The sequence below is a fragment of the Malurus melanocephalus genome, unplaced genomic scaffold (assembly GCF_030028575.1).
Source record: "Malurus melanocephalus ecotype Western Australia unplaced genomic scaffold, MMel_1.1 scaffold_669, whole genome shotgun sequence".
NCBI lineage: Eukaryota > Metazoa > Chordata > Aves > Passeriformes > Maluridae > Malurus > Malurus melanocephalus.
In genome coordinates, this window is record NW_026623901.1 from 5,437 (window position 1) to 26,344 (window position 20,908).

Genomic DNA, 20,908 nt, shown 5'->3' on the forward strand with positions numbered 1-20,908 from the left:
GCATGGGAGCATTTGCTAACACACTTTCTAMTTTTTTATTTTTCTTCCCTGTCCCTTGGAGGGGATATCTTGGAGGCTCAGCMGGAACAGCGGTGCCATGGAAAAGGAGGCTGCAGCTGCTGCCCTGGGCTTTCTGTTCCATGCTGTGTCTTTCCAAGGAACAACCRACTGTTGCTCCTAAAATTAAATTTTAAATCTTAAGCTTGGTTTTCTTGGGTGCAGGAATCTCCCTGGAATGGGGAAAGGCACAACCCACACATCCTATCAGGTTCTCTTGGAACAATCAGCGTGGTTCTCCGAGGATGGAGAATGGTGCCGAAGTCTCAGCTCCCTCCATACCGAGTTTTTCTTTCTCCCCTTAAGCAACCATTGTATTTCAGTCCAGCGATGTTACCCAGATGTTACCAGACTGGTACCCAGTCCAGCTCAGATCTCCAGGGAATTCCCTCTGCTTTCAGCAGGGTTTGGCAGAGGAAGCTCCACATCTCCCACATGGCAGAGAGGTCAGATCTCCATTCCCACCTGCACCTGCCTTATCTGGATGGTGGATCTGTGCCTCTGGGGGAACAAACCAAACTCAGGTTTAAGATCTTTTTCCTAGAAGGTGGAAAAGTCAGCTGATKATTGTCCTGCACAAGGATTATTCCCGTGTTCCGAGCACTGCCTGCTCGTTCTGGCTGTGCACAGTCCTGTCCCCTCAGCTCCCTCACCATCACATTTTCTCTTAGATATTTGAGGATGTATCCTGTATTCTCAGGGGTCTGAGCAACTGTGATGAAGGACCAGCCCTGTCTAATCATGAGACCTTGAGCACAATCACTATGATTTGTTSGTGTTCATTAAATCAAATTAAACCAGGTTGGGGCAGAGCCGCTGGTGGGATCTGGAGGGGAAAAGAAGCAGAGACCATTTGGTGCTGTAAAGGACACAGGCAGGGTTTCAGTTACCCCCGGGATGGGATTTCCTAGAGCTCCTCTCATGCCTGAGTTTCTGCTGAGCGGTTTCTCGGGAGCTCATTGCCCTGCAGACCTTGGGAGCCCCGGACACGGCGCTGCCGGGATATTTTTTGATCTGGGAGATGCCGAGTGTGGATCTCTGCCCCTGGCGGARGGATCGGAGTTCTGAACTTCCCCGTGGTGCAGAAGGGCTCCTGCCCGAGGAGGACACGGCTGCCCGTGTGTCAAAGTTCATTTCCCCATGATTGGTTCTTCCTGAGGAGCCTCCTTCCCCCTTTCCTTTGTCCCAGCTCCCGGACAGCCCATGGCTCTGTCAGCGGCGCTGCTGTCGCGATGGGCGGCCTCAGTACCCCTCCCTGGGCTGTGGAACCTCCTGAGGCAGAGCGGCTTTGGGTATCTCACAAACAGCGTGAGGAACCTCTGGGAACTGACGGATCCTCTCATCCCCGGCTGGAACAGTAACAGGGCCGCCTGTCCCTGCCAGGGAAGGGGGAAGGTGGCACCGGAGTCACCGGACAGGAGCGATCTCACCCTGGCAGGGCTCAGTTCCCMGAGCTGGGCACAGGTGAGTGCGGTGGTAGCAGGGGCAGGGTGGGAAACCAACAGCTCTGGTGGGGAAGGAAGGACAGGGAGGTGTTTGGGAACTGCTCCACTGCTCGGGAAGGGCTGTAGGGGTGGGAGGGGGCCCACCCTGGGAGAGGTTTGGAGGTGTCGGGAGGCTGCAAAGGGCAGTAGCCACGTGCAGGAAGCTGATCAGGTTTAGGGCCCAAGGAACAGATGGAGGGGTCCTGGAATTACCCAGGACGAGGTTTGGAGTCAGCACTGCCAGGTGCAGGATGGCCCAGGTGTTCCATGGTCCTTGAAGCTGTCCATCCCACAGTGCAGCTGACAGAGCTCCAGGTGTTGCATTTCAGGATTTCAGCTCACCATTCTTTGGACTTWGACATTCTTTAAATGCTGCTGAAGTTTGATTTTATTATTTAACAAATCTGGGTTTTAAACCAATTTCCCACAGCTCTGTCACAGAGTGGTTTTTAGACCTTGCAGTGGCAGCAGGTGATGGGTTTGGTTGTCCTCTTTTTGGGCAGGATTTGTATTAAAATGACGTCTGAAGTCTCAATTACTTGAAGAACATGGACTGTCTGAAACCATGCACAACTCTGAGGGCAGAGCTGTTCAGCAGCACTGGAAGTGTCAGATCCTTGTGTGTGTAACAGCCTTTATTGTGCTGTAGCCTCAGAATGAAGATTCAGATCTTAATAAATTTGTCATTTTCCTACTCGGTGACAATTTCATAATCCCTTGTTCTMTGTGTTGCTGCWTCTGCAGAGCTTCCAGTTTGAGGGKCTTATTTTTAGGCAAATTATAGCCCATTTATGAAGAAAAAATAGTCCTGGTGTTCAGAAATGTAAAATGGGCTGGGAAAAAGGAAAGCCTGGATTGGCAGCAATTGRAGATGAGCCCTTAGGGAGAGCAGGGCATCCCAGGGGTTTATCAGCTCTGCAAACACTTCCAGAGCTGCCTTTCCCTCCTGGGCCATATCCATCTYCTGCTGTGGGATCCATGGACTCATCTGGGGGTGGACATTGCTGCCATCATCACTTAGAGCTACGAGCTGTTCCCTCACTTTCCCCTTCTGCTGAGTTTTACARGGCATTGACACCTGTGACATCTCTGACACCAAACTGAGGGACAAAATGCTGAAGCCAGGACACAGGGAATGGCTTCCCAGTGCCAGAGGGCAGGGATGGATGGGATATTGGGAAGGAATTGTTCCCTGGGAGGGTGGGGAGGCCCTGGCACAGGGTGCCCAGAGAAGCTGTGGCTGCCCCTGGATCCCTGGCAGTGYCCAAGGCCAGGCTGGACATTGGGGCTGGGAGCAGCCTGGGACAGTGGGAGGTGTCCCTGCCATGGCTCGGGGGGGAATGGGATGATTCTTAAAATCCCTTCCATCCCAACCCATTCCATGGTCCTGTGATTCTGTGATGTAGGAGATTGTTCAAACCCAAATTCTCTTTATACCCTGCAAGGCACAGACAACAGAAGCCCTTTGGTGCTGGGGCTGGTTCCTGGCATTTGTGTGATTTTGGGGAAGCTCTGCTTGGCTCAGCCTGTGATCCCCATGCCAGGACCTATTGGGATTGCCCCACTCTGCTCCTCCCTGGAGCCACCACTTGGTGCTTTTGTCCTCCTGGCTCTGCCAGCTTTGAAACTCTGCACAACTCCATGCCCAGCAAACAGCCCCTTCCCACTCAGTGCAGTGGCTGCTGGAGCACTTCCCAGCTATAAATTCCAGCTGTCTTTGGTCTATTAGAGCCTTTCTTCAGCTATTAGCAACTTCTTAATTAAAAACTTGTAGCCAGCAGGGCAATACCAAGCAGGTCGACTGATGGGCTGAGGAGGAGGAGAAGCCCACAGCCAGTGCTTAGGTGGAGAATTACTGGATTTCAATCCAAAACTTCTGTAGGATTTATGTCAGAATAGATTGCAGCATCATTAGGACACGTGCACAGGGAATTAATCAACTTTCTGGAGGGCAGAGAGAGTAAAAATCCCATTTTTCTTCAGAAAGCAGCAGTTCCTGAGGAGGTCAATGTTCACAGCCACGGTGGGYGGAAAGGGCTGCCCCTGGAGCAAACCCCATCCAGGGGTGGAAGTCCTTGGTCAGCACTGGAAAGCAGGGAATAAACAGGGGGAAACTGGTTTTCTGTATTTAATCAGCTCCAGATAATTTTCTGTTTGATTTTTGTTGGTTTTGTTCAAAAAGAACATTGTCGGCAGTTGAAGTGCTGCTGCTTCCAGTCATTGACTGGATTTTATYGCTGGGGCTTTGCCTAAAGCCCAGGGAGAACACTGCAGCTACTTGGAGTGACTCTCAGTCTGTGTCTGCATCAGGAAACCGCCAAGCCGTGGATTTCAGCCCGGGGCAGGCAGGGTCACTCCTAAAGGGTTCGGTCTGGTCCCTTGTGGAACGGGACATTCTGCCACACCTGGAATTTGCAGCTTCCTGAGGATTTGGGGGATTTTTGGATCACAACCCACCTCGTGTCCGTGCTGGGGCTGCGGGGGCTCAGAGCCGGCTGTGCCCGAACACCAGGGCGCTGTCCTGGAGCGCTGCCCCGCCCCTGTAGCTGCCCCTCGCTGACTCCGCGGCCACCGGACACAGCTCCTGGTTGCACCATCTGGATGGAGAGAGGGACGGTCTGTGCCAGCCCTGCACACACACGGGGCTGCTGCCAACCTGAGCCGCGCCCAGGGGGGATCCCGCCCGTCGCTGCGGGAACGGACAACGGGGAACGGAGATCGCCTGAGCAGGGAAAAGCCCCGGGGTTGAGGTGGGAGGGTGGGTCTGGCCATGGCCGGGGGTTGGATCACTCCGGAGGCAGAGCAAAGCCTCCCATATTCCACGTGGAATCATCCAGGGGWCAGGGCTGTGCCTACCTCAGGGCAGCGCAGACGTCCGTGGGGGAAGCGTCAGGCCGAGCTGCGTGTTCCATTARAAGAGCTCCTGCGGGGGAGGAGGAGGTGTCAGAATTCCCAGGCTCCTGCCGGAACAGCCCAGGGCTCAGGAAAGACCGGGGATGGCTGCTCAGCAGTGCTTGGAGATTCCTCAGTGTGAATGGTGGGCACTGATCTGTAAAGCTACACCCCCAACCCAGCGGTGAACCAGGTGTGTACGGCTGATCCCAGCCCTTTCCTGGTCTGAAATCCATCAGCACAAGAAGGATCTGGAGCTGCTGGAGCCAGTGCAGGGGAAGCCAGTGCTAGAGCCCCTCTGCCATGGAGTCAGGCTGGGAGAGCTGGGGGTGCTCACCTGGAAAAGAGAAGGCTCCAGGGAGAGCTCAGAGCCCCTTTGGGGGCCTAAAGGGGCTCCAGGAGAGCCGGAGAGGGACTGGGGACAAGGGATGGAGGGACAGGACACAGGGAATGGCTTCCCAGTGCCAGAGGGCAGGGATGGATGGGATACTGGGAAGGAATTGTTCCCTGGGAGGGTGGGGAGGCCCTGGCACAGGGTGCCCAGAGCAGCTGTGGCTGCCCCTGGATCCCTGGCAGTGCCCAAGGCCAGGCTGGACATTGGGGCTTGGAGCAGCCTGGGACAGTGGGAGGTGTCCCTGCCATGGTAGGGGTGGGATTGGATGGCCTTTAAAGTCTCTTTCCACCCAACCATTCCCTGATTCAATGATCCCAGTCTTTGCCCTGCCTGTGTAGATCCGTGCCAGGCTGTAGGAGAAGTCCCTTGCTGCCAGCTCCATGGTCAGTGCCCGCTCTGAGCCCGCGGCCTCCATGAACTGTCTGAGGCTCCTGATGGCTTCCYGTGTCCTCTGCACGGCCGGGGACAGTTCCTCAGTGCTTGATGCCAGCTCCAGCTTTTTCTGTAGGGAGAAAAAAACATAGGAAAAATTGCAGTGTATTTGCCTTGTGCCAAAGAAGGGGCTGACAGGACCCTGGGCACACCCAACTGCTGACAACAARCTCAGATCCAGGTGGCTGCCATTGGCACAGCAGCAGGGAAAGGGATGTGCCCAAAAGGGAGCTCCCAGTCTTGCCTTGGGGATGGAGAATTCCCATGACCAGAGCCAGCACATTGCTGTTTCCATTCTGGCTTCCCAGCTGCCCGTGGGGACCAGCTCTCACCCCCAATTCTCTCTGACTCCATACCTGTATCAGTGTCTAATTCTCCCAGGGTTWTATTATTACTTCCACAAGTATATTCAAGCTATGTCCAGGCAGGAAATTTCACATTTAATGGACTTTCCTCTGCAAGCTGTGTCAGTGGGAAAGGCCCCAGGACAAGAGGAATTGGCTTCAAGCTCCACTGGAAGAGATTCAGGTTGGATAGATAAAATTCCTTCACTGAAAGGGAGGGTCTGGTCCTGGCACAGCTGCCCAGGGCAGTCCCCATYCCTGGAYTTAACAGCCCTGTGGARGTGGCACTTGGGGACATGGGTCAGTGGTRGCCTTGGCAGTGCTGGGGAAATGGTTGATTTGATCCCAGAGGGCTTTTCCAGCCTAAAGGATTCTGTAATTCTGGTGGGCATCGGCATTTAGTGGTGCCAACAGCACTGCCTGAAAGCTCYCCTGGCTGAGCCAAGCTGTCGTTCTGCCACATTCCAAATCCCTCGTGAAAGCACAAAGGATGCTCTGCTCAGAGTCTGGAATTTTTCCTAGGGCACAGCATTCCCATGGCGTTCATCTGTGTCTCCTTTGCTATTCCCTGTAGGACAGAGGGGGCACTGCCTGTGTTTGGGGTGGTCCTTTCTCGTGGGCTGTGCTCCCATCTTGCCACACTCAAACCCATCTCTGCAGCAGGACTGAGGGATCAGCTCGGAGAGCATTCCCAAAGGCTGGATGTGAGCAGCACAGCGGCTGTGGGAAGTGCTGCTCATTAATTAGCTTCATCAATAACCTGCAGACGAGACTGAAGCCTGTGAGCAGCAGCTACACAGAAGGAATTTTTTATGTTTCTGAAGCTTTCAGTGCTGAGGTGATCCCGCAGCTCCTCTTGCTGGACCAGAAAATCCCTCTGGGCTGAGCTGAGCCCAGGTTTGTTCTGTGTCCTTCGACTGCTCAGACCCCAAACTTCCACAATTCCACACTTCCCAATGCTCCTGTTCTGGGCTCCAGGGCAGAAACATCCCCAGCATGTGCTGGACAAACACAAAAACAACTCAATGCCAACATTAAGCCCGTAAACCTCCGAACCCATGGAATACTAACGAGGTGTTTTAAAGCAGCTCGGAGCTTGCTGCTAATGAGGATCACAGATCCCAAAGATCCCATATTCCCACAGTTTCAGCGGGAGCCTGCATGGCACCAACCAAGCAGGGAGACAACACATACGGCTTTCAGCATCTCCTGCCCATAGCTGGGACATGGACATGTTGCCACAGCTGGAAGGTTTGAACACCCAGAAATATTGATCAGGAATGTAAAAGCATCATTTATCTTTAAGGGATAAAGAAGATCTTGTATTATCTTTGCTCACCAATAATTTACACTTTTTTTTTTTTTAACTCCAACTGCACTTATGCCTTTCCTAACCAAAAGTTCTGGATCTCCTGAAAGGTTTTTCCAAATCCTCTCTGCACTCAGAATGGAGAGGCTGGGAGCTGCTCCAGGGCAATGCTGGAGGCAGGAGCAGCTCCTGTTCTCTCTCCTGGCTGTTCTGCTCCAGCTCTGGGACGAGGCACACACACAGCATCACTGCCCCACCATCCCTCACTGCCTGAAATCAGCAGCAAAGGAGCTTCAGAGCTCCARTAGCTCTGATTCCCTCTGTTTTCATGAAGGAATTTTAAGATGCTGCTCATTTGTTGGCTCTCAGTGGCCCCAAAGCAATGTGGTGAGAGTGGTTTTTACTGAGAAGATTAATCATGAGTATCTGAAAATGCAGTGACAGGAGGAACATCCCAGACAGGGCTAAAAGCACAATTTCATGTCAATGTTTGGAGCGAACACACGGCCCCACATCAATAACCTCCATTTGTTTCCTGCTGCCTGAGAATTGGGGTTGTGGTTTGAAAAGGACCTGAATACACTRTCACGTGTCTGAGATTGCAGGGCTGATTTACAGCCTGAGTTACAGCCTGAATTACAGCCCTATACAGAGATTCTTGAGGCAAGAGTTGATTCTGAGCCTTGCACAACACGTACAGGGCTGGTGCTGAGACCCTGTGCTGGGATGTGYCCAAACTTCACCTGAAGTGACTCAAATGCAATAATCAACAAACTGCCCAGGGCTATTTTAGAGGCACTTTTCAGACTGTAATTGAATTTGAAAGTACACCCAAGGCTCTGGCTCAAAATTCCAGCTAATAAAATTTTAGTACAACATGAAGTGACTTGTCCTGTGCAGTATCCACCTGAAATTCTCACCACGGCAGAGCTGGAATCCAGGATGTGTCTTGGGCTGAGCCCCCAGCATGGGCAGCAGGGGAGGGGGGGATTCTCTGCCCTGCTCAGGTGAGATCCCACCTGCAGAGCTGCCCTGGGGCCCAGCACAGGAAGAACCTGGAGCTGCTGGAGGAGTCCAGAGGAGGCCACGGAGCTGCTCCAGGGCTGGAGCCCCTCTGCTCTGGAGCCAGGGTGGGAGAGCTGGGGGTGCTCACCTGGAGAGGAGAAGGCTCCAGGGAGAGCTCAGAGCCCCTTGCAGGGCYTAAAGGGGCTCCAGGAGAGCTGGAGAGGGACTGGGGACAAGGGATGGAGGGACAGGACACAGGGAATGGCTTCCCAGTGCCAGAGGGCAGGGATGGATGGGATATTGGGAAGGAATTGTTCCCTGGGAGGGTGGGGAAGCCCTGGCACAGGGTGCCCAGAGAAGCTGTGGCTGTCCCTGGCAGTGTCCAAGGCCAGGCTGGACATTTGGGCTTGGAGCAGCCTGGGACAGTGGAAGATGTCCCTGCCCACAGGATGAGGGGATGGAATGAGATGAGTTTTTAGGTCCCTTCCCACCCAAACCATTCCATGATTCCATCCCTGTCTCTCACACTTGCACTTCTCCCCAGATCTTCCAGACTCATGGCCTCTAGACAAGGTGGTTTGTCACAAATTCACCTGTGTATTAAAAACCCTAAAAATTCAGCTTCTCTTAATTACATTGTGCAAGGATTGGGAACTTCTCTCTTTTTCCCCTTTGATGAGAATAATTACAACTCTGGGCTCCAGCTCCTGATCACAGCCTCAGCAGTGCTGGGCATCCCACCAGCAGCAGAGACAACAGATACAGGATAAAAGCAAAACCTGGAGTTACCCTTGATGTGACCTTCACAGAGCCAAGTGCTATCCAGGTACTAATGCTGCTTTCTGCAAAGCATTCTCACAATGGGCACAAGTCCTGCACACTGAGAACCTTGATGGACAAACATAAAATAAATTGTACTCGGTTTGTGTGCATCAATAAAAAGGAAATGGGTTGGAGCAGTAAAAACCCTTTTATGATGGGCTAAATTATTTCCTCACTAGGTAGSATTGGGAGGGATGTTTCAAAATGARCCAGACTCACAGACTGAAAAAATTTGGACACCTGGAGCTCAGAAAGATGTTGTTTATCACCTGTGAGTGAAACCTTGATTGTGGTACAGAAGCTCAGCACGTTCCTGCAGAACTCTGCAGACACAAACCCCTCCCAGGCTGCCTTTCCAGCACCTGGCTGCCTGAGGCATAAAGGAGAAGCTTAAATTGGCCAGATCTGATCTGTTCTATCCATAATCAGAGCATCCAGACTGCTCTGAGCCCGACCCAGCCACTCTCCYTGGAAATGCAGCAGCCTCAGTGTGACATGGACGGTAAAGGCAGCGGCATTACTGGAATTTGGAGACCTTGGAGCCAGCGCTCAACCCCCTCCAGCCTCACCCACAGCATGATTGATGGGAGCACTGAGGAGCTCATTAATTAAATCTCTGTGCTCGTGTTACTGCTCTGCAGGTCCCTGCTCTGCACCACCACACTGCRTTCCCTAATGCTTCCCTGATTATCCAGGTGTTAAGCAGCTGGAAGGGCCCTTCCAGGTGCACCAGGGAGGTGCTCCAGGGTGCAGCACAATACCTTTGTGGGGTGTTTGTTTAGTGTTCAGAAGTGGAGGCTGCTTCTTTCCAAATTATTTTAGAGCCTACTCCAGCTCCTTTACTTCCCCTGCAGYGTCAGCCTGAGCTGCTGTTTGCCAACAGCTGGATTTGCCCTCAGCAGGTACTCTCAGTCGTGCTCCTGAGGAGATTTGGCTTCTTGTTTGGTGGCCAAATTGTTTGAGGTATTTAGTCTTTCTCAAAACTTGTCTGAGRGGATGGCAAAGAGACCCTCATCCCTGAAGGTTGGAGAGGTGCTGTGTACAGAGCACAGCAGGGTTGGGGGGTGAAATGGGAACTGCAGCMCAGCTGCAGCCCAACTGCAGCCACTGGGAGAACTGCTCAAGCTCTGGAAAGCTCTGTCCAGTCCCCAGCGCTTCAAGAATGCAGTGTCCCAGACCCTCATGGGGTCTGTATGGGAAAGTCAAGGCTGCACACAATCAAATGCAGCACTCCAGATCCCCAGGATTCCCTTGCTGTACCACGGCTAACAAAACCTGAATTGCAGTGTCTGGATTAATAATGTCATCTCTGAGACAACACCCTCTAATCCTGCTTCTTGGGCTGGTTCCTGTCTCCCTTTTTGGGACACACCAAGCACCTTCACCTYCATGAAACTCTGAGCTGCTTCAAACTTCTGTCACCTGAGCAGCTTTAAAAGTAGAGCCAAAGAACAGTAAATCCAAAGAGGCAGCAATGGAATTCCTTTGGCTCTTTCCATCTTTTCAGGGAATAAAAATAGAAAGTCATAATGCAGTAGATAGCCCTAGCGAGGTTCAATATTCAGCAGTCCTGTGGTGATTTTCCAGTTAAGAAACAAAACCACAAAATTATTTTGGATTCAGGAAGGTGAGTCACGTTAAAAATATACTTATTTTGGTAGYTGTCATGAGGAACTCTGACAGTGCCAGCTCCTCACTGCTGAGCTGAAAGTATCTGCACACAAGGATCCCAGGATGAGCACTGCTTTTTGTAAGAGATATTTAAGGAGCAAAATTGTAAGACACTGTTGGAATACTTGTCTAAAGCTTTCCATTTGGGCACATTCCTGTCAGTCTCAGCCAGGAGCATAAAACCAAAGGTGGGTGGCTGAGCAGGGCTGCAGGTGTGGGCTCACCTGCACTGTGGACAGGAACACAACCATCACCTGCCCTTGGCTCTTGGCGAGGGACCGCAGCACATCCAGGGACAGGATATTTGTTGTTCCCTCCCATATGGACAGCACCTGTGGGGAAAAGCAGACTGTGGAAGAGGGGAGCCTTTGCAGGGATTGCAACAAAGAATGTGAGTGTGAGTGTGAGGGAACAGACAGGGCAGAAGGAAGGGATRTCAAGGATATCTCCAGAGATGTCTCACAAAAAGTGGAAATAAGCAGTGGAGCCCAGCTGCATTACTGTGCTAGGGAACAACCTCAGCACCAGGAACTCATCCTGTCTCTACCTGGGGGGGACTGGGGTCAGCAGGAAGGCAGGGAGGGAAGAGCTGCCACACCTGGAGTGAGCCTGGGAGGGCTGTGYTCTCCCTGGAGAGCCAGCAGGGAACCAGAGGGCTGTGCAGGGACTTGGTGACACACAGGACCTTCTYCTGCCACCCTCTTACCAGAGTATCCCGGAGAAGGACTGGCAGGCCTGTGTCCTCCATGTAACCTTGGCCCCCAAAACTCTCCATGGCCTCCAGAGCCACAGCAGWAGCCTGCAGAATGCAGAGAGTTGGCATGATCCACAGTGTCTGAGGGGAAAATCCAGCCTCTCCTGCTGGGATGTGCTGACTGGATCCTGCTCATCTCCTGAGGCAGGCAGGTCATTACTGCAGGAGCAGCAGCTGGAGAATGAAACCTGAGTGGCACTGAGAGAGGACCTGCAGGAGCAGCAGCCTCCAGAGCAGTGACTGCTGCAGGTCCTSCAGGCATCCCCTGCTCTCACTGCTGTCACCCACTTCTCTTCCCAGCTCTGTGGGTGCTGATATTGCACATCCCACTGTTCCATACCTGCTTCCCTGTGTACAGTTTGGCSACTGGGGTGAGCAGCCTCAGAAGCAGCTGGTCCTCCTCACTCGCCAGGTTGGTTTCAGCCAGGCCCAGCAGGCGAACGATCTCCATCAGCAGCAGAAACGCCCCTCGTGCCTGCACCTGGGAGCAGGGAACAGGGGGATTCACTGGCAGGGATCTTAGAATCTGGCTGATTCCAGGATTCCATGCATGTGATTGCCTCCAGGACAAAATGCCACTCCTGTCTGCACAGACCCACAGCYTCAGAGACATCCAATCAGACAAGACACAAACCATGGAATATTAAATGTTCTCTGGAGCTGTCACTCTTGGACACAGTGATCTAGTAGAGGAAAGGGGTAATGCATTTCACCAGGCCTTAGCAAAGTTCCTAAAAGGCATCCAGGCCATTTGTATCCACACCCTTTCCAAGGGTAAGGGATGTGAGATGATGGTCAACCTCTGAGCACCAGGAGCTGCAAGATCTGTGACAGATTTCTTCCTGAGTAGCTCACTTTCCTGGCAAGATTTGGGAAGCATCAGGATATGGAGCTCTGTGTTGTGGGACTATACAGGATCTGCCCTTTCTTTCAGAGGGGGAGTTCTGCCCACAAACAAGGAGATGCTGGAGCTTGAAGTCATGTTTAACAGATGTTGAACATTTTTCCTCTCTCCCACCTTGCAAGAGAATTTTTAAATACTGTTTACAGCTCATCTCCCAGTGCAGGAACTCCCAGGGAAGYTGGATGAGTCTGCACCAGTCTTGGACAAGAGTCTGATAACTGCAGTTCYAGTGACTGTTGTGTCAGGCCTGGATTCTGAGGGCAACACCCTACTTCAAAGATCACGTCTTATTATAGTAGGGGCACTCCTTTCTCTCAGGGGAACTTCCGGATAACTGTTTAGGATAACCCAAAGTCCAGCAGAGGAGTTAGGTCTGTAATCAGATCAAATCCCACTAGAGTATGGCAATTCCCTKGTAGCAGGAATGGCCTCCTACATCCAAGTGCCGTCCATAGGCAGGCTGGCTGTGGTCCCTGACAGCACAGAATCTCTGCCTCTTTCCTTCCCCACAGGTGCAGCTCTGATCCCAAAAGCCTCACCTCCAGCCGGGCAATCGTCTGCATGTGCAGGGGATGGTCCCTGAGGAGTTTCCCGAAGGCCACACGCTTGCGGGCATAGTCCCTGCTCAGACTGATCATCCTGGAGAGAACACAGGCAGGGAACAGTTCCACCAGCAGCTTTYCACTTCTGARCATTCCCTTCCAGCCCCWCCACCAGGGGAACCCTGCCCAGCTRTGCCYCAYCTGCCTGGGTYACCCACMCACARGCCACCCTCCTCCAGCACTACTGGCTCCAGGCCTGTCCCACAAGGGTGACCCTGGGATGCAATGCTGAGCATTGCCAAGTCCCCAAGCTGCCCCCTCAGCTCTGAGAGGATACATGCTGCCTTCACCTTCTCATGGAAGCCACTGCGCCAATGATGTTGTGCATCCGAGCGATGTTCAGCATGTTGGAGATGGCRGCCACTCCACGGCCCTCTGCAGAGATCTGCAAGGAACAAAGGCTATCATGAGCCCTTTGCACACCTTGGRTGGGGATGGATATGGAAGTGAAAGTGGTGTCAACAGACATATGGACAAAGGCTGTCCAYTCTGTCCCTGTCTGCCCTCAGGCACTTAGACACTTGCTTGCTTTAAAATACCTCTGTCTCATTGTAGCCAAGTCTGTGGCGTGATGTGGCTGCCCCATCCTTAGAAGTGTTCYAGACCAGGYTGGRCRGGGCTTGGAGCAACCTGGGCTAATGGAAGGTRTCCCTGCCCATGGCAAGGAGCAGAATGAGATGARCTTTAAGGTTCCTTCCAAMCCAGACTGTCCTGGGATTCTGTTTCTATGGCCAGAGAGGTKGCTTTGGAGACTGGGTTAGCATGACCAGTTCTGGTCCCTGCTGCTTGTTCCTATCTGCACACTACACAAACTGTCCTCAGGTGGCTCGGGGGCCTTGATGAAGAAAATGAACAGCCTAAAACGATATTTTTTTTGTTCTCTTTCCTCCCCTCCTTTCCTGAACTCTTCTTAACTCTGCCCCACACAGAGCCCCACTACTGAAGTGTTCTGTGATGTGGATARCCAGCCAAGGAGGTGGTAAAGAGGAACTTTTTCAGTTGGGATCACTGCTGAAACTGCCAGGAGTGTGTGCCATGCCAGGGCAGCCCAGTCCCCAGGGCGGGTGAACCCTTACACACCAGCTCTGCTCTGGCTCCTTGCAGCCAYAGCTCTGCCGTTGCCATCTGCCTTGTGCCCAGTTTGTTCTTCAGCCTTTGCACCTCAATATTGTTCAGCTTCCCCTCCTCATCTCGAACTCTCAGGAAGAACAGGGACAGGCCTCTGGAGCCCTGGGTACACTGAAAGGCAGACAGAGAAGATGTCATTACAATGCAAGAAGGAATTGCATCCTACTCCTTCCCCTGGTTCTTCATCCAACAGAACAGGTTTACCTGTCCTTCAGCATCTGCTATCCTGGCCAGGGTTAATGTCACATCAGAATCAGCTGCTGATGTGAACCACTTAAACCCATACAGATGATAGGTGCCATCCGGCTGCTTCCTGGCCACAGTCTCAGTGCCATTAGCTGAAAGAGAGGAGAAAATTTCCTSGTCTTGTGGAACTTCTGTGTCAATCAATGCTGATTTTCCAGTTTAAGCAGCAGCTCCTTTAAGTCACTCCTTGCTATGAGGATGGAGCATGGGTTAGCTGTTAATCTCTTTCATTGACCCTCGATAAGAAGTGCAGCATGTATAATCCAGTGCCTCCAGTTCTTTAGGGAGAAGGCAAGAGCACAAAGGGCTCTATGGATTTGGGACTCCTGCAGTGATGCACATCTTTCACTTCACAGCTGCTCCTTTCACTGCTTCCATGGGAAACCAACTGCAGCTTCATCAGATGCAGACGACTCCCCTCCACAGTTCTGACTCTGCAGCAGAGTTCTGAGGTTCCCTGCCCATTATTAATGTTAGAAGTAAGTATTGTTAATAATAACAAGCATTAGCCATAGAATAAAAGTTGAAGGTCAAAATGCTTTTTCAGTCCCAGCTGAGATGGGCTTATGTGGCTCAGGGTTTAGATTTTCAAGCCAGAGATCTGTGTGCTGCCCGTGCAAGGAGCAGAGCTCTGTGCCTGCCTGTGTGTCCTGTGTGCACCAGAGGACAGAGACTGGCTTTTTGCTGATTAAAAAGCAGAGCTATGAAGARGATTTGGATAATTTCTGCTCCCTGGATTTTTAAGTTCCACATACCCTTCATTTTCTCAGCTYTCACTGCCATATCTGTTCCCACCTCAGAGCACATACCAACATCTGAGCCACCCCTTCGCTCGGTCATCCACTGGCCGGAGGTCCAGAACTTCTCRGGGTTGCGGGATGTCAGATGGCCAAAAGTGTTTTTCAGAGATCCAGGAATACCCAGTGACTGTTTGAGGGGAGGGAAAAGAAACTGAGATGCTCATAACAACTGTTGAGATTATACAGTTGCCTTAACTGGAGTGTTCAGACCAGTCTGGAAACAGGTGGATGTCCTGCATTGCAAAGCATCTGCAGATGCTGCTGAGAGCCTGCGAGCCAGCCCAGCTCCCACCTGGCTGCTGCAGCACTGTGCAGGCAGAAGGTGCAGACCTGTGTTACAACAGGGAGTGATGAACATCCCTAYACCTTTGAATTTCTGGGCAGAAAGGTCTCAAACAGCCTATGTGCCAGGTTCATGTTTGCTGGGTGTCACCAGCACCCAGAGAGCTGCCAGGAACAGAGAACTGCCTTGTGCTGCTTTAAGTTTTATTGAATTASAATGCCCAGGGTTAGCTACCTAAGGGACATTTTCCTCTGAATCCTACATAGCCACTGAGGCAATGCAAAGGGGGTCACTAAGATGCAGAGCCAAACATTCCAGTAGGAAATGTCTTGGTGGCTTGGTGAATTTACATCAGGCATGGATCTGGCCTAGTATATCTAACTGCACTCCACTYAAATATGGGAAAACAAATTATCTCACAATACAAACATATCAGAGAATCATAGAATTACAGAATGCTTTGGGTTGGAAGGGACATTTAAGCTCATCCAGCTCTACGCCCCTGTCCCTACCTCACCTTCCACTATCCCAGGCTGCTCCAAGTCCTGTCCMACCCAGCCTGGAGCAATTCCACTTGGGACACCTTTCCAACTACCTGCAGTGCCACAAGTGGCATGTGCAGCAAAGGCTATGTTGAACAGAATGCTGTAAGTGAATATAAAAGATGGTCTGGGCACAAAGACTTTGTCCCTAGCAGAGAAAGGCAGTGGGAGACRGAGCTGAGTCACAGAGCAAGGAAGGGCCATGCCCAGAACCAGATGGATCAGTGCTCCTCCATCCTTGGCTGAYGCTCCTGTCTCTAACCAGCACTGCCAGGATGTGGGCAGTGCCCTCAGGGACCAGCTCAGCTCATACCTCAATGACTTTGGCTGCCCCATCAGTCATGGCCAGTGGAACATGGAAACTTCCAGAGGAGCCTGAGAACAAGTACAGTTTGACAGCYTGGTACAGGCGGCTGGGAGAGGGAGAGAGAGAGGGGAAACAGACAGGTTACACAGCAGTGTAACAGCAGGAGGATAAAACATCTCGACTGGGAAAAGAGCAAAAAATACAGCCAGAATGGGGGAGGATCAGACCACTTATTTCTGAGAGAGCAAAAACTGTTCATGCCAGGAAGAGGGAAGAGGAGCAGCAGAGTTTCTCAGCCCCAGTGGGACAGCCAGCATCAGGCCAGCTTGTGCAGATTTTAATATGAAATGAGGGTCTGTTTCCATGGYCTGGAATACCAAAAACCTGCAATTGAAATCCCAGATCTTTAGCTGTATTACAATTAACACACATAAGGCTGGAGTGGTGCAGGGAACTGCCAGGCCCCACAATCAGGAAGGTGACATCAAAGAATATTATGATCAAGTGTGGGCCATTAGTTATGGCTTATCATTGGTGAGGTGGAACATTGCAGTGGACAGACAGAGCTGCTGGGGACAGCAGGAGCTGTGCTGGTGTCCGTGCAGCATCTGCTACCCATTACACAACCAGCTCAGTCCTGCAAAATGCTGAACAAACCTTGCTAAGAATAACYGGGAGGGCACTGAGTCATTCCCATTTTCCCCCAGTTACCTCCAAYTGGAGTATCTTCTTTCATAGGCCTCAGCAATCAGCCCCTCTTCAGCCGAAATCTCCTTCATCCTCCTCCACGCYGAGCAGGTGTGGATGTGATCCACACGCCGCCCCCAGGCATCGTACTGCTGGAACACCGGGGGGTTCAGCTCACATTCCCAGCTCAGAGGTTGGATCTCRGTTTGCAGGCGGTTTCCAAACCTCTCCAGGTCCTGATTTACCTCCTCCAGGACCTGTGGAGCAACAAGGAGAGCACTCCAGCACATCCCAGCCTCAGTACCAGTGGAAAGGCAGAGGACTGACCATGCTGTCCCGCAGTGCCAGTGGTCTCTTGCCACTTGGCCCTTCCATGCATTTCATAACACAGCACGACAGCTCCCTCAGCCTCTGCTGGCACAGCTGTGCTCCACTGTCACTTTTCTCTTTTTTTCCCTCAAAACCATTTTTTCAAGTTACTTTTGGCAGYGTGTCTGGATTTCACAAAAGACAGAAGCACTTTAGTGTCAAGGCTGCGAATGACACAGATGCACAYGAGCAGGGGGGTTGGACGAGACGGTCTCCAGAGGTCCCTCAGCCGCTCTGTGATTTACTGCTGGAGAAGAATGCCAGGGGAAGGGCTGCCAAAAATGGAATGCCTTCATCTGTACAGGAAAACTTCCACTGGGCTCAGCAGCTACCTGCCTGTCAGATTAAAAAAGGAGGGATGGAGCAATCATTTCAGCTTCAGCCTGGCACACGTGTCTCAGTTCAAATCCCCACCCTGTAGCCAGCTTCCTGAAGGATTCATGTGCCCCCATTTCCGCTGGGCTTGGCTGACCTGGATGGAGCAATATGTCCATAGTTAATGGAGGGAAACCAGCACTCACAGAGGAGTGATTCATTCCATACCACTCAGAAGCCTAGTTCAGGGTRACAGGAATTGCCATTTGCAAGTTCTCTTGTCGACAAGTTGACAAAGACCAAGTGAAGTTGCCCATATTTAAATGACCCCAAATACAGATGATTAAAATCAGRTCAGGAGGACCCAGCCTCCAGCACTCTTGGACCTCATTGGCCTAAACTCRTCCAAGGCTGTGTTGGGGGTCAAAGATGCACCTGATTTGCTTCCATCAGAGGAATTGTTTGCTGTTCTCTGCCTCTCAAGAGATGCKCATTCCCTCCTCAATAAAACAATGAAGGAGATGAATGCTGTAGTTGTGGAATCTGAAATTGTGCTGTTATAAACCCCATTAATGTGCTCTTGCTGAAATACAGACATGGCTTCTTCCTTTCCCTGCCTGTCCCTATATTGACTTTTCATTAATTTACATCCTGTGTGAATGATTCCTTCCTCACTCTGCCATTCCACATGTTGATGAGGATCAAACACATCTTGTCCAGGTGCTACTCTGGAAGTCTCCATCCTCAGACCAGCCAGTTTTCCTTCAGCTGAACAGTGAAATAGTGTTAAAAATCTCAAAGCAAGCCAAAACCATGCACAAGAAGCTCACACCACACCCATGTTTGCCATGGGTGTGCATCTCCAATCTTTATCATGACTTGATTGACAACAATTTAAAGGYTGTTTTCAAGGATAATCCAGGAATCCAAAGTTCATGGACTGAACTTGTGCTGAAGCACAATAAACTTTGAGCTGTTGACCTGGTGGGTTTTTTTTGTGGGCAGAAGAACATGAGTCTACCAGGTAGATCTCTATGGGGAACCCATACAACAATCCCTACACCATTACCCATATTTCTTAAAAACCCTCCAGCTGACACAAAAAAACACACAGCCTGACAAACCACCAAATTACTCTCAAAAAAATCTGTACATTTCCAAGGTGGAAGAAGAAAATCAAAACTCCTACATTTGTGACTGCTGAATGTCACACACACCATTCCAAAGAATGGGCACTGAGATATGGAGAAGACAAAATCATTTGGGTCAGGGCTGAGGGTGCTGCATGRTCTCATTCACCCTTTTCTGTCCTTTGATGTTCCAAGCATGAAGACATTGGAAATGTGCAAATTATTGCACATTACGAGTGCAAATAGATATCCTTTATATTAAAGGATGCATTCTTAGGGCAGCAAAGCCCAAGAGATCCCTCTTCACAAAACTTAATTACTTAATTCTGTCTTCTCCTTATATCACCTTCAAACAAAGATTTTTTTTGTGCCATTTCAAGAAAATTTCTGTGTTCACCATGGAACAGCACAACAGGAATCAACCTCCAGCTCCAGCAGGACACCCAAAACTTCAGGGATTGCTGCTGTCCTGGACAGGAAGGTGTTCCCATAGAGAGCCAGTTTTCAGTGCTGCAGGCAGCAGCCCGGGCTCTCCTTTCCAGCAGTGAGGCAACACTGCCCCGCTGGGACCGAGTGCAGAAACTAAAGGAAGATGCTGCTCCCTGATCTCCAGGAGATTTTTCAGCCACTGTTCTCTCTTCGGGGAAGGAGTGGAAGCAGTTTTGTTACACTGATCCTTTCATTCTGTCGAGACCTAGTCCATGCTTCCTCCGAAGGTTCAGATTAGGAGCAGGATCCCCAGAGTTGCTCAAAGGCATTCTCCTTTCCYGTCTTTTCTGGCAAGAAGGCCACAGTGGTGCTTAGGGAGGCCTCATTCCTTTCTTCTGGGCAAAAAAAAAGCTCCAAGCACTGCCACCATGCTCTTCCCTTGCTGTGTCTGCGAGGCCTCACAGATCTAGAGGGCAAGCAGGGCCAATAGGAGCCTCACTGAAAGCCAGGTCTCCTCCCCTCTGGTCACCTGGTGGTTTCAGAGGTCATGGTATTGCATCTACTGGAATAAATCATGGAGAGAGGTCACACGCTGCTCCATGAAAACTGGTCCCTGAAAAGAGGGAMGCACTTGTGGTCCTTGGGGTGATGGCAGAGGATATCCAGTGAGGAGACTGAGTCCTCTCAGGGGTTCCTGTAGGACTGGAGCTCCCAGACCAGAGCTCAGGGTCTCACCTCACTATCTGCACCCCTGAAATCTGTACAGAACCTTCCCTGGCTGAGAAATTAACYCAGAAATGCCACAGACCTCTGCTGAGAACAAGAAAACCCCAAGGGGCCTTTCCACCCTCTTGAGCACTCGRCTGAGAACAGCCCCATTCCTTGGGAATTTTCCCTCTTCTGTGGGGAAGAGACGGGGAAGAACACAGCAGAGTTTGGAAGCACCTTAGTTTGTTCCCTCTCTCAGAATTCCTTCCTCTACATGACCAGACAACAAATGCCTGCAATGCCCATCCCAAAACAACATTGCAACACCCAAACCAGTCCCAGAAACCTACTGAGCTGCTTGCTGTTTATGTCCTGGCAGTGTTAGTCATCCCTGCCCTCAAACACAGCAAGTTTTAAGGAATGCYRATAAATTCCCTCAAAGACACAAAAYGCTCAAAGAYGCAAAAAGGCTCATACAAACATTCAATTAAGAGCCTGAAGCAGCGACTCAGCAGAGTCATGGTGGGTACACACAGAAACACAAACAGACCTTGGGAGGAAGGTGTGTTTTCAGGTAACTCCGAAGCAAAGTGTCTTCCAAGTACCGGTTCCCAGTCTCGGGCTGCTCCTGGAAGAGRGTCTCCATTTCTCTCCTTGCAAGGGGCATTTCCACATCTTCTAACACTCGTTTTTCCTGCGTGACAACCTGTTGCTCCTGCCCCACAGTCTTGTTGATTCCTTTAATACCCAGCATTTGGCACTTGTCCTAAYGCAGAAAGTGACCCGATTCCCACGACTTGCAGGTGGCACTGGACCTCCACYAGGGCAGGCGACAGGCAAATATGATCCAGCAAAGCACCGTGCGCGTCACCAAAACAGCTCACACCTGCAGACCCTTCCTCGCCCCACAGAAGCACCAATCCTGGTTTGTTTGAGTGTTGTGAAGTTAGTCTTGAGAAATCAATGAGTTCTTCCCTCCTCCCTCAGGGAGGAGCTTTCCAGCAGCTGTTGTCCACTGAACTAGGGAAAAGGTCTATAGAAAGAGATCCAAAAACGGCTGGAAAAACACAAGTGTTCGGGAAACAGTGTTCTCCCCTACCAGCTGTACAAACCATCATAACCGGATGGMCTGGCATTTTCAGAGCTGGGGAACTGGGAAGGGAGGGACATGCTCTCACCAGCATCCCCCTGAATTGCTTGGAAAGGTAATTGGAGTAGAGAAGGGAAGGAAAAATATGTTTCCTTATGTGAAGGACAATCAATTGCCTAGAGATGGGGAAATTTGTTTTAGGCA

The 20,908-nt window shown here is 51.2% G+C and overlaps 1 protein-coding gene across 3 annotated transcripts; it reads right to left on the reverse strand.

Annotated features, from left to right (window-relative positions):
• Positions 1-428: 428 nt before the first annotated feature.
• Positions 429-20,563, reverse strand: LOC130584110 (acyl-CoA dehydrogenase family member 11-like). 3 transcript variants are annotated; one of them, XM_057383909.1, is made up of 15 exons: positions 20,165-20,563; positions 16,688-16,920; positions 15,983-16,082; positions 14,854-14,971; positions 14,003-14,136; positions 13,751-13,909; positions 12,961-13,055; positions 12,608-12,707; positions 11,505-11,645; positions 11,117-11,209; positions 10,635-10,742; positions 5,158-5,329; positions 4,398-4,464; positions 3,999-4,138; positions 429-558 (listed from the first exon to the last, which is right to left on the reverse strand). In XM_057383909.1, the coding sequence occupies exons 1-14, from the start codon at positions 20,366-20,368 to the stop codon at positions 4,027-4,029; spliced, it is 1,836 nt and encodes a 611-aa protein (XP_057239892.1). In that variant the 5' UTR covers positions 20,369-20,563; the 3' UTR covers positions 429-558; positions 3,999-4,026. The 3 variants fall into 3 exon arrangements, with proteins under 3 accessions (XP_057239892.1, XP_057239891.1, XP_057239890.1); XM_057383908.1 differs by lacking the exon at positions 429-558 and adding an exon at positions 2,900-3,626; XM_057383907.1 differs by lacking the exon at positions 429-558 and having other exon boundaries at positions 3,657-4,138.
• Positions 20,564-20,908: the final 345 nt, after the last annotated feature.